Genomic DNA, 12,766 nt, shown 5'->3' with positions numbered 1-12,766 from the left:
AGTAATTTTTATTTTTAGGTGGTATTTATGAACATACATTTATTTTCTATTAGAAATATTTATATGCCCAGACGGTGTAGCCCAGAGGTTGAGCATCAACCTATGAACCAGGAGGTCACCGTTTGATTCCCAGTCAGGGCATATGCCCAGGTTGTGAGCTCAATCCACAGTATGCAGGAGGCAACTGATCAATGATTCTCTTTCATCATTGATGTTTCTATCTCTCTCACTTCTTCTCTGAAGTCAATAAAAATATATTTTTAAAAAAGAGAAATATATGTATTTAGGTCTCGATTCTATTTGGCATATAGATACCAAATTTAGAGTTGGAGGATAACTTGGGAACCATCTGATCCCATCTTCCACTCCCATTTTGCTGTTGCGGTCAGACTGAGGCATCTTTGCTGAGGCTCATATTGAACTACGAGTGGTTTCAGGGGCATCTTTAGGAGTCAGCAACATGGCAGAAGACATCAAGATCAAAATCAAGAACTATCACACTACCCCTTTTGACAAGTGCTTCCCCAACCAAAACCAGACCAGAAACTGTTGGCAGAAATACCTGGACTTCTACCCCAGGGGAAGACAATGACTGCTAAAGGGGTTGATGTCTCCATGTGCGAATGGTACTGGTGTAAGTCCCTTTGCCTCATATCCTGGGTGTTGACCTGGGATGACCAGCAGGCAAAAGGCATATTTTTGGGGAAGATCTAAACTGGCTTTACCCCACCTGTCTCTGACCTCCACCCTTCTCCCTGGGAGGTGAAGAGAGACCTAAGACCTAGGATCCTGAATCATGGCTTAAGTGATAATACTTGTTGAAAAAGTATAAAATTTTATATGTGTAAAAGATCTGGATGATTGGGCAAAATACTGGGTTGGAAATGCTACCTGGACCAGAGGGTTTTCAGAGTGAGTATTTTTAGTTTATTTTAGAATATATTTTTATTGATTTCAGAGGGGAAGAGAGAGGGGTAGAAACATCAATGATGAAAAAGAATCACTGATTGGCTGCCTTCTGTACACCCTCTACTAGGGATTGAGCCTGCAACCCGGGCATGTGCCCTTGACCAGATTAGAATCTAGGACCCTTCAAGTCCACAGGCAGACATTCTATTCACTGAGCCAAACCGTCTAGGGCCAGAGTGAATATTTTTAAATTCTGTTTTGAATTTTTATTTTATCAAAATTTGACCACTTCCTCTATGTCAGACAAAAGAGTATATGATAATATGAAATAGACGCAAGTCCCTGTACGTGCTAAAATTTATCTGTATTTTCCCTTAGTTATCTGTGTAATTTAAAAAAATTTTCTTAATTTTTGAGCCAAATGAAAATAATATAATAATATGTAAAAAATGAAAAAAAGAAATATTTAGGTGTATTTAAAACGTTGTACTTAAAACATTTCACAATTAGAGTTTTTGGAATTGTGATTTTCTAATTATTATAAGAAAGTTATACATGCTTAAATATTAAACTTTTGAAAAAATAGTAACCAAGTAATTCCTCAAGTCACCCATTATTTGAGTAGTCACAGATAATACCTTATATCTTTTAAAAAACCTTTTAAATTTTATTGTTTTTTTTCTAAAATTTTCCAGTTTTATTGAGAAACAATTGACATTGTCACTCTATAAATTTAAGTCATATAGCATCATGGCTTGATTTATATACCGGGGTTGGCAAAAGCATGTTTTGAGAAATTAGAAATTAGAGTAATGCAAAAACCCGAACACGAATGTTTATAGCCGTTTTATTTGTAATAGCCCCAAATTAAACAACCCAGACATCTTTCAAAGAGTGTATAGCTAAATAAACTGTGGTAAGTCATACCATGGAGTGTTGTTAAGCAATAAAAGTAAATGAACTATTGATACATGCAACAAACTTGATGAATACCTAGAGCATTGTACTGGCTGAAAAAACCCATCTGAAGAGGTTCCAAACTGTATGATTCCATTTATATAACATTCTTGAACTGACAAAACTATAGAAATGGAGAACAGATTAGTGTCTGTCAAAGGTTAAGGCGGGATTAGGGGTAGGAGGGAAGAAAGTAGGCATGGCAATAAAAGGGCAACATGAGGATCCTTGGGATGACAGAAATGTTTTGTATCATCATAGCTCTAATAGTGCCAATATTCCGATTGTACTCTAGTTTTGCAATGTCATTGGGGGAAATCGGGTAAAGGGTACATGAGATCACTGTTATTTTTTTTACAACTGCATGTGAATCTGCAATTATTTCAAAATTTAAAAAAATGTGGGATGCTGCTAAATCACAATTTATGGATAAAATCATGGCACTAGATGCCTCTTTTAGAAAATAAGAGGTTTCAAATCAACTGCAAAAAGAAAAGCAAATTAAACCCAAAGTAAGAAGAGGAGAAAAGGATCAGAGCAGAGAAATAGGAAATAACAAAGAAATAGAAAAAAAAAATCAATAAAACCAAAAGTGAGTTATTTTGGAATAGTAATAAAATTAATAACCTTCTAGCCAACCTCCAATGAATCTACCTTTATTGCAAAATACCAAAATTACAGAGATGGAAAACATTAGTGGTTGCTAAGGTTAGGGATGTTAGAGGTAGTGAGGAAGGTGTGACTAAACATAGGGAAATCTTTGTAGTGATAGAATAATTATCTTGATTGCAGTGGTGGCTACAAAAAAGTTGCACACTTGATAAAATACACAGAACTATATACACTCATTATACTAGCAAATTCTTGTTTCTGGCATTGTACCTTAAGATGTAATCATGGGAAAACTACGTGAAGGGTACACAGATCCTCTTTACTATAATAATAAGGCCTGGTGCATGAGATTCGTGCACTCTGGAGGGGGGGTGTCCCTCAGTCCGGTCTACACCCTCTCGCAGTTTGGAAGCCCTTGGGGGATGTCCAACTGCCTGCTTAGGCTCGTTCCCAACCATCAGCAGGCAGCCAGACATCCCTAACACTGCTGCAGAGGGAGGAGAGGCTCCCACCACTGCTGTTGCACTCACCAGCCGTGAGCCAGGCTTCTGGGCTTCTGGCTGAACACCGCTCCCCCTGTGGGAGTGCACTGACCACCAGATGGCAGCTCCTGCACTGAGCATCTGCCCCCTTTTGATCAGTGCACATCATAGTGACCGGTTCTGGTATTTGGTCTATTTGCATATTAGCCTTTTATTATATAGGATATACATACCTAGGTATAAAATTAATAAAATATTTCTAAAAATTCACACATACACAAAAACATATATAAAAGCAGAAAGGTAGTAGGATAGGCATATATTCTATAAATAAACTTATTTACCCTCTAAAGTTCCTAAAATTGTTATTGTGCTTATGTAAAACATTAAGCAATATATCCAAGGGCCAGAAGAGTATTATTCTTTTAGTCAATAAAAAGGTGTTACACTTATTTATCTGATTACACTGTTCAGAAGAATTTTTGCATTACCCCCATTTCACACCAAAAAATAAGAAAATGCAAAAGATTCCCTAGTACCTTTTCATCCAAGTTTGAACCTTTTATGTTTTCATTGAAGTCTCCCAGTTTTTCATTTTGAGAGGTCCTATTAGTAACTTCTCCTAAGGAAATGTTTTCATCTTTTAAATCATGTTTTATCTCACTTGCTGGAAAGAAATAATATTTTAATGTAGAAACTATAGATGACAAAATAAACAAGATTATCCTAAAAATAAGTTAGAATTCAGAGAGTTTTTTAAAGTCCAATATAACAAATTTAAAGTTTTCAGCAAATTATACAATTCTTCTTCTTTATCAAATAACTCCATTATATGGTATAAAAAATGACAGTAAGATCAAATTGAAACAAATCAAGATACTTTAAGAATCTTTCTTGATCATGTCTAACTATTTTCAACATATCTTGAAACTTGAAAATCAAAGTAAAATTAATTTTCAAATTATTTCTTGTAAACATCTAGGTATTTAAACCTATAACTAGATATAAAAATTTAAAAGAATTCAGATGTAAAATGTGATAAAGCTTAAATATATATTTAAATTTCAAAATAAGACTATAAGAATTATTAAGGCCAATCATCTATCTTTTGTAGATAAAGGCTAACAAAGTTATTTATGATATAATAAAATAAAACATTTTCAAAATCTGATCTACCAATCAGGCCATTGCAACTTGAGAAAATTAACAAATGAAAGAAAAGCTTTCTATTTTAATGAACGTATTTTGACTATGCTTGGAGATATGAAAAGATACCTCAATATTGCATATTATGAAAATGTCAAATTTTACCTGCTGGCAAGGAATTACAGATCTCTGACTTCAATCCAGGATCCAGTACAGGAAATTCTCTATTATAAAACAAAGAGAGCTTAAACATTATAACATATTCTATGCAGAACTATCTACCTTCTCTAAACATCATACAATACTAGCTTTAGCAGCTGGTGAACATCAGCTTAGGTCCTCCAAGGACAGAGAATTATACTGGGACTCAGAACCTAGTACACCCAAGCAGATTCCTCATTTGGTTCTTCAATTCCATGTACTTCAACTATTAAGGATGCTGCCATTCAAACTTTGTTACTCAAAGAGAACCCAGTGGCATGTACCCAGCATTTTAAAAAGTTTTCAAGTATTACACCAATACAAAATAATGTTTAACTTCGACTCCCAAAGTATGTGTATGTATGTCTTATTGCTACTGAGAGCAGCCTGAGGTGTTTTTTTTTGTTTTTTTTTTTGGTGGTGGTCTCTGAAAATAACAGAGTTCAAAGGTTAAAGCTATGAAGATCATTGTCCAACTTGGGTTTAAATGTTGTTCTGCCACTTTGTGTTAATTATGGCAAAAATATTTAACTTCTTTGAGTCTAATCCTATCTGTAAAATGAGAATATCACATACCCATGAGGTTTTGTAAAGATTTAATGAGATAAAATTTTCTTAAAGCCAATAGCATAGGCTTCAACAACTCGAAAACAAAAGGCTAAACACTATTCCGTTTTTTAAAAATTTAAATAAAAATATACAAAAGTACATAGAATAAAAACCCACAATCCCACCATTTATTCATTTAATAAATGGGTTTTATTAAAGTTATCCTAAATAGCCAAGAAAAAGGGAAACTGAACAAAATATTTTATATGCACCATTCTTTTTGTTTTGTTAATCTTCACAAGAGGATATATTGATATTTTCATTGATTTTTAGAGTAGAAGGGGTGGAGGTGGGGGTGGGAGGGAGGGAGGGAGAGAGAGAGAGAGAGAGAGAGAGAGACAATGATGTGAGAGGGACGTTATTTCTGTTATTCAGATGTGACATGCTCTTCCCTGTGGCTTTCATATAGGCTATCATTTCTATGACAAAATTCTACTCATTTTCTTCACCTCTTGGTGAATTTCTAATCATCCTTTAGTGTTCATCTTAACTGTCACTTTGATCAGGACACCTGTAGTATCTTGCACTTCGTCATATTTTATTGTACATGCTTAATATTTGCATCCCTTGATCGACTAAAAGTGCTATGAAAATAAGGCCCACAAGTGTCTAGTTACTCTCACATACTCGGCACTTAACATCCTCCTGGCCAGACATGAAGGAGAACCAAATGAAGATGCCTCTCTCCTGTCTAGAAACTCCTAGTGTACGAAGAGACTTACATACAAGCAGACATAAGATACTGACCTATATGTCAAGAGAACTATTGGAACAAATCCCTAGAAAAACATCTCAGATGTGATTTGAAGGATAAATGAAAGAAAATAAAGGGAATTTCAGATAAACATATGCAAAAGGATTCAAGTACATGACACATTATGGAAATAGTGAGCAGCAGCAGCTTCTTCTTCTTCTTCTTCTTCTCCTTCTTCTTCTTTCTTTTTTAAATAAATCTTTATTGTTCATATTACAAATGTTCCTCTCCCCCCACCCCGAAATACTGAGCTTCTTGCTTTGCTCATCTCTTATTAGCCTTTCACTCCCCACCCCTTTCCTCTCTCCTACCAGATGTAAAAAAAAAAAAGGATGCAGATCTACGAAAGAACCTTACAGAGCCATGCCAAGCAATTTAGCCTCTACCCTCAAGTGGCTGAAAGCTAGAGCAGCACTGTAAGCAGTCACTGACAGATCAATTTCTGTTCCATAGTAAAACTATGGAGAGGATATACTAAGAGAGTTCAGGAAGATTAACTAGGAGCTCATTACAATAATCTAAAGGAAAGATGAATAAGATACCAGCATTGCAAATTGAGAGGAAGAAAAATTGTGAGATAATATTATGAATAGGATTAAGTGACTCAATAGAGAAGTGAGCGGTGTTTCTGTGGTTTCTAATTATCCTCAAGTTACATTCATAATAGGTTATTAGCTTAAGACATACAGGAAGTTACTGACAAAAATAAAATAAATAAATAAATAAATAAATAAATAAATAGTATAGCAAGTATACTGTTTAATTTCAAAGTAGTAAGATCGAATTTTAATATTGCTGATATAGTTCATAAGTGTGAGACACTTTTTACTATAGTTTACAAGGAAAGTAAAACTGTATATGCCACTTTCGTTACAAGTAATTCAGTTTTGTTTCAAATTTGAGAGACTTTAAACTCACCCAAGTTAACAAAAAATAAACTAAGCAAAATTGCAATTCACATGAACGTTTTACAGTTTTGCATTTGTGGAGTAGAAAATTACACCTCTGCCTTGATAGAGCAAAAAGGAAAACAAATGAAGGGTAGGAGGAGCAAAAGAGAAATAAATATGGTTGAGACTACAGAAGTATAGAAAAGCAAAAGAGATGATTTGAGCAAAAAGGAGAGAACAAGAGAAACTTCTGAAAAACTACACAGAGTAGATCAAGTTTACCCTCCAAAGAATTTTTCAAGGGGGTGATAAAATTTAAGGAGTTCCAACCAGCATTTAAAAAAATAAAACAGACTAAAATACAAAATATGTTATACCACTTGTAGTAAGGAAAATTCTGTTTTTGTAAATCTATTATTTCACGTATTCATAAGTATACACTGATTGGATTGTAATGTAAAATATGTCTTGGCTATGGGTAATTGACAAAAAGTTTTGAAGATGACTGCTTGAGAATAATTACTAGCAGAACAAGTTTGAAAATAAATAATATATAAAGCTCTTAGTCCATTTGACAGAGAAAGTACTTTATATGATTATAGGTTACAAATTCTTGTAACACTAAGAACATCAAGAATATGGCATTATAAAAGTAACTAAAATGTATAAATACCAGATAAATTTAAGTCATGTACCACTTTCTTAGTGGAAAGTATTTTCATGTTTCCTTTTGAGTTTGTTCGCAGACCATTACAATATTCAAGTATTGCAACATACAAATATAAATCAGAGCTTAAAGAATTATAAAAGTTGAGTAAAATATGACATACTATTAAAGAATATTTGAGCCAACCCAGAATAGCTCAAGTTCCAAAGCATGAAGGCTACTACTTGGCTCCACTTAAAGTTGCAACAGGCAAACTTGTCCTCATTGGGGGCTAACTCATCATTTAAAACCATAACCTTAAACGCACAACAAATTTCTTTTCTTCTGAAAATTAGTTTAACTCCTGATTCTACTTTCAAGTCCTCATTACATCAAATAAACTTTTCCAAGACTTCTCTGTTCCTCAAAAATGAATATTTTATTTAATAAAAAGTCACAGCCCGGCTGGCGTGGCTTGGTGGTTGAGCATCAGCCTATGAACCAGGAAATTGTTTGATTCCCAGTCAGGACACATGCCTGGGTTGTGGGCCTGATCCCCAGTGTGGGGTGTGTAGGAGACAGCAGATCAATGATTCTCATCATAGATATTTCTTTTTTTTTTTTAATATATTTTATTGATTTTGTACAGAGAGGAAGGAAGAGAGATAGAGAGCTAGAAACATCGATGAGAGAGAGTCATCGATCAGCTGCCTCTTGCACACCCCCCACTGGGGATATGCCCGCAGCCAAGGTACATGCCCTTGACCGGAATCGAACTCGGGTCCCTTCAGTCCCCAAGCCGACGCTCTATCCATTGAGCCAAACCAGTCTCGGCTCATCATAGATATTTCTATCTCTCTCTCCTTCTCACTTCGTCTCTGAAATCAATAAAACTTTAAAAAAATTATAGAAAGTGGGTTAAAACATAAGAATTGTTCATAATAAATAACTAGGCTGAAATAAAAGCACATTTGTATATTGATAATAATTAAAGAACATGAAAATAAATTTAATTGACTTTGAAAGAAGCAATCTTAATAATTTAAAAAGCCATTTCCTAAATCATCATTTTTATTTTGCACAATCTGCTCCAATATATTTTCCAACATATATATGTATATACACATGTGTATATACATATTATTTCTATTATAAGTTTTAGCATAATGACATTTCCATGTCTCAGCAATAATATGCTATATATATTTAATAACAGGGTTAAAAAATGGAGCTTCAATGATCACTGAATAAATTAGTGACACCTAAGAGTAGAAAATGCTTTTGAAACCCCCAATAATGTGTACCAAAAGGCATACTTGAACATGCATACCTCAATTTATCACTTGGTTCTTTTATTTCTGGAAGTTCCATGTGCTTGGAGTCTGTTGATTGCTGCTCTTCAGCAACATTGGGCTCCTGGTTTACCATGGGGACCTCTGAAGTAAATGAGAGCTCCCCTTCATTGGAGCCTCCAAAGAGGTCTGGGTCATCTTGAATTACATCAATTAAGAGGACATCATCTTCATATGCTTTAAGAATATCTGGGATACTTTTAATGTCTGAAAAGTTCTTAGTCGTTTTTCTACCACTAACTTCAGAGGAAACTTGTTTGAATGTTTCTTGTTCATCAGAGCAGAAGGCAGGACTTTTCTCTATACACCCAGGATCACAAAAAAAGGTATTCTTTTCAACCGTGAGAGAAACGGTTTTCTTATTAGAAACAATATTGCCTGGTTCAGAGCTATAGTTAGGTGGTTTATTATTACCTTGCTTTAAAAAACTTGAAGAACTATTATAGAAATTCTTATTGCAGTGTAAGTCAGAACTAGATTGCACTGGAGCAACATTATTTTGTATGTTCAAAGACTGAAGTCCTGAAATTACTGTGGAGATGTTTTCTTTATTCCTATTCTGTCTTATCTCTGTTCCAGACATATTGTCAAGAAGCTCTAGGGGACTACATGCTTCTCTCTCTGATGACTTGGCATTTATTTCTTTTCTTTTTTCTGTTTTATTCTTAAGTAAAGGAATTTTAAAATTAGTCAGCCGTCCTGTGTTCAATATTTTAACCAAGTCTGGAACCACAACTGTTGGCTTAGCAACACATGTTTTTCGGTGAATAGTTTTGCCTGTAGAGTTGTTAGCTTCCTGGCCATGCTGGGAAGCCAGTGTCAAATTAAGTCTTGTTAAAGTCCCTCTATCTTTTCTTTTATTTCCTGTTAAGTTTTGAGTCACATTAGTTAACCGAGTATCTTCAGTAGCATTAGAAACTACCTCTGACCCACTTCTGCTCGGTTCCTCATACTTCATCTTGTCATCATCATCGATTACAGGTTCCTTTTTAACCATTAAAGTGGGTTCTATAGCAGAGTCTACTTCAGAGACTGCAGACAGACAATTTATATTAGAATCCAATTTTTCTTTACTTGAAGATTCACTGTTTGTTTCTTTTATGGAACTTTGTAATGGTAATTTGGAGTCAGTTAAGTGAGTCTGATTTGCTTGGTGTTTAAGAAAATCATCTTGACTAACACTTTCCCCAGACCCAGGAAGAGAGTAATTTGATTTTGGCAAGGTAGACTTTTTCCAACAATAGGCAGTTACTCTAGCACATGAATAACACGGCCAAGTTCTTTTACCAGTCATTGGTATTGTTCTGTGACAGCTGAACTTGGATTCTTCTGCTTCATTTCTTAAGTCTTCCTGTGATCTCTTTTCAATAGGATGGCAATCACTAGGTGATTTCACTGTTGAGCTTTTCACTGCCTTAAAATATTCTTCTGGCTCTGTGTTTTTACATCTTAAGGGCTCTGAAGCATTCTTGGTTTCTTCTTTCAAAAGTGGTGCTAGGGTTTTCTGAGACATAGTATTTACCAGATGCTCAGGACTTGCCTTTTTTTCTACTGTTTCTGGAAGTCTTGGTAAATGATCCATTGGAGAAAGTGTATTATGGTTTGCTTTTCTCAAAATTTTTAAAGTTTTTGGTTCTTTACTTTCAGCACCCATATGGTTTTCTTGTAACAGCAACTCAGACTTGTTAGGCACATTAGAGAAGTTCATTTTGACAATCATTTTATCTCCTTTTCCAGACAACTTCATCCTTTTCCTGGGTTTTCTCCCAACACTGCTCTCCTCTACTGAGTATTTATTTTCATTTTGATGGCAGGGAAGCAAGCCATTATTTTTGCTTTGGTATAAATCAGTTTCTTCAAGCAATAATTTATTTACTCCCATTAAGTTTTCTTCAGTGTTTGATAGGTGAGGAATATTATTTGTGTTACTCTTATCTGAAAGATTCCTAAGGTCTTTCTTTAACTCTGAGGAATTTTCCGATACATGGATACATCCACCATCAGGTTTATATGTAAGACTGTTTTCATCATTATAATCCTTGGAATGGGGGAAACAACTGCAACCATGTATATTTAAAATGGAATTATTTTCTACTCCAGGTGACAAGCTGTTACAAGAATATTTTGGAGTATTCTTGAACAGTTCATCTTGAAATTCAACCTTTATATTTTGTGTAGCTTTATTTTCAATTATCTTGAAGAGTGGACTTGCTAAGTTTTCAAGTGTTTTAATTCGACTTCTTCTCTTACTACCGTCTACCAAAACTTCCTTACCCAAAGACTGCAAGAGAGTTGGACTTTGAAATTCACTGCACTCCAGTGTTTGGAAAGATTCCGACCTGGTTAATGATTCCTTTCTTACCAAGTCAGCCCCTGGCTGTGGATCATCATTTGAGGCTCCAGTAACTTTTCTTTTTTCCTTGGCTGATCAAAATGACAAAAATATATCAGAAAATATTTTATATTGAGGAGGAAAAAGCAATAATAGTTAAACAAAAAAAATAAATAAAATAAAAATAAAGGGATGCCATCCATTTTCGTTTTCCTAATTTCTGTTAAGGAGCCACATACAAACCTGTGTAAGTTCTAAGACAGCTGAATAACCTTCAGCATCATGGTCATTTCACATACTAGCCAAAATGGATCACTAGCAGGAATTCCTTTTATAGTGATTCTGACCAAGAGCTCCTAACTGGGCAAACACCTCTTAAGAGAATTGCTGTTTCCTCCCTCTCACCCGGTCCTCAGTGAAGCCCGGTCCTCAGTGAAGCCCGGTCCTCAGTAAAGCCCACCCTGGTCCAAATTAAACGCTAGTGGTAAAACAGAGATGGAGCGGGCTGAGGTACAAAGGCTAGAGCGGGAGTGGCCCCTGGACGCTTCCTTACTGTGCCTTCCCGATCGCAAGAGGACCCGCCTCCTCCTCTGCTCCTCAGCCCTGCTGGTCCCACAGGCGCGAAGGGCCTACCTGCCCCCGACCTGCCAGGGGCCGCCTCGCCTCGGCCTTCCCCGCCCCGATGCCTCACCGGACTTGTCACTGTCCACCTCTTCTCTCTCGGACGCCCGGCCCACCATCCTCCTCTTTCTCCTGCCCTCCTCAGGCCCGGCGGCGTCCGGGCCGCGGGCTCCCGCCTCGCCCGGCCCCGGCGGCCGCGGCCGGCCTCGCTTCCTCAGGCTGCGGGCCGGGCCCTCCCGCCCACCGGAGACGGCGGGGCCCGCGGGCGGCTGCCGCCTCATCCGCCCCGCTCCGCCTGCCCTACACGCCGCCGAGCCTGAGGGGGGCACCGAGGCTGCTCCCGCCGCCGCCGCCGGGGATCTGAGGCCCGGCTTCCCGTCCCTCATCTGGACGCCCTGTGGCCGACCGGAAGCGGAAGTGGGCAGCGAGGCCCGCCGGGCCGGCGCGCGAGCCGGCAACGTGCGTGCGGAGCGCGGCGGCGCCTGGCAGGCTTCTCTCGACGTCTCCGCGGCGCCTTCCGGCAGCTCCGACCTTTCGGAGCCGCCCGGAGCTCCTCTCCGCCCGGCAGCTCGCAGAGACCATGTCCGCCAGCGGCTTTAACGCCACCGCAAGCCTCTGGACACCCCAAACGGGCATCTTTCTTCTCAGCTGCTCCTCGAGTGTTGACAAGCGCGCCGCCGCCCGCCCAGCGGTCCACGCCAGGAGCCCAGAAGCCATTGACGCCTTCTTTCCCCGGCGCCCGCCTGCACGTGAGCTCTGCCCGATGCTCCTTTCTGGGTGTGCCAGCCACTGTCCCCCCAGCCATGGCCCCGGCTCCCGGCTGACGGACCGCACCAGCCTCCCGAGTTGTATCTGTGCCTCCATGCTTGTGCTGTTTCGGCCAAGCTGCCACGCCATGCCCCCCAAAGAGAGGCGATCCCGGCCACTGCCCAGCTTGACCCTCAACACCCTCCTTTGCCCAAACGCTAAAACTGACGACAAAGCCCGGATTTAGTGCGGCAGTTGCAGCTCTTTGTGATGTGGTATGCGAGGATTGAATGTTGTCTTCCTGCCGTTTTAGGGGAGAAGTTGGGCTTCGGTGGAAAACGAGGCGCAGGAGCCTCCCTTCTGCAGGAGCTGGTTCTGAGTCGGTGGGACCTGCTTTGCAACTATGTAAGTGGTAAGTGGTAACAATGCAGAATCCTGCTCTCTACACGCGCACGTTTTGTCCTATAGAAGCTCTGTGGACTTCCCACTCCCACTGTGGAAGAAGCCC

General features: G+C 38.5%; 1 protein-coding gene across 1 annotated transcript in view; it reads right to left on the bottom strand.

The window, feature by feature from the left end:
* TOPAZ1 (testis and ovary specific TOPAZ 1) overlaps positions 1–11,792 on the bottom strand; it is a gene marked incomplete at its 5' end in the record, with an annotated part of 41,965 nt that extends 30,173 nt beyond the window's left edge. The window contains 4 exons of the mRNA XM_084903167.1: positions 3,500–3,627; positions 4,272–4,330; positions 8,537–10,982; positions 11,582–11,792. Of these exons, the coding sequence (XP_084759293.1) occupies positions 3,500–3,627; positions 4,272–4,330; positions 8,537–10,982; positions 11,582–11,792 (2,844 nt within the window). The remainder of the gene's footprint in view (positions 1–3,499; positions 3,628–4,271; positions 4,331–8,536; positions 10,983–11,581) is intronic.
* Between the last annotated feature and the right edge of the window lie 974 nt (positions 11,793–12,766).

Source organism: Pipistrellus hanaki (genome assembly GCF_964339955.1).
Source record: "Pipistrellus hanaki genome assembly, chromosome: 13".
Classification (NCBI taxonomy): domain Eukaryota; kingdom Metazoa; phylum Chordata; class Mammalia; order Chiroptera; family Vespertilionidae; genus Pipistrellus; species Pipistrellus hanaki.
The sequence above is the reverse complement of the archived record's forward strand: the minus strand, read 5'-3'. Positions and strand labels throughout refer to the sequence as shown.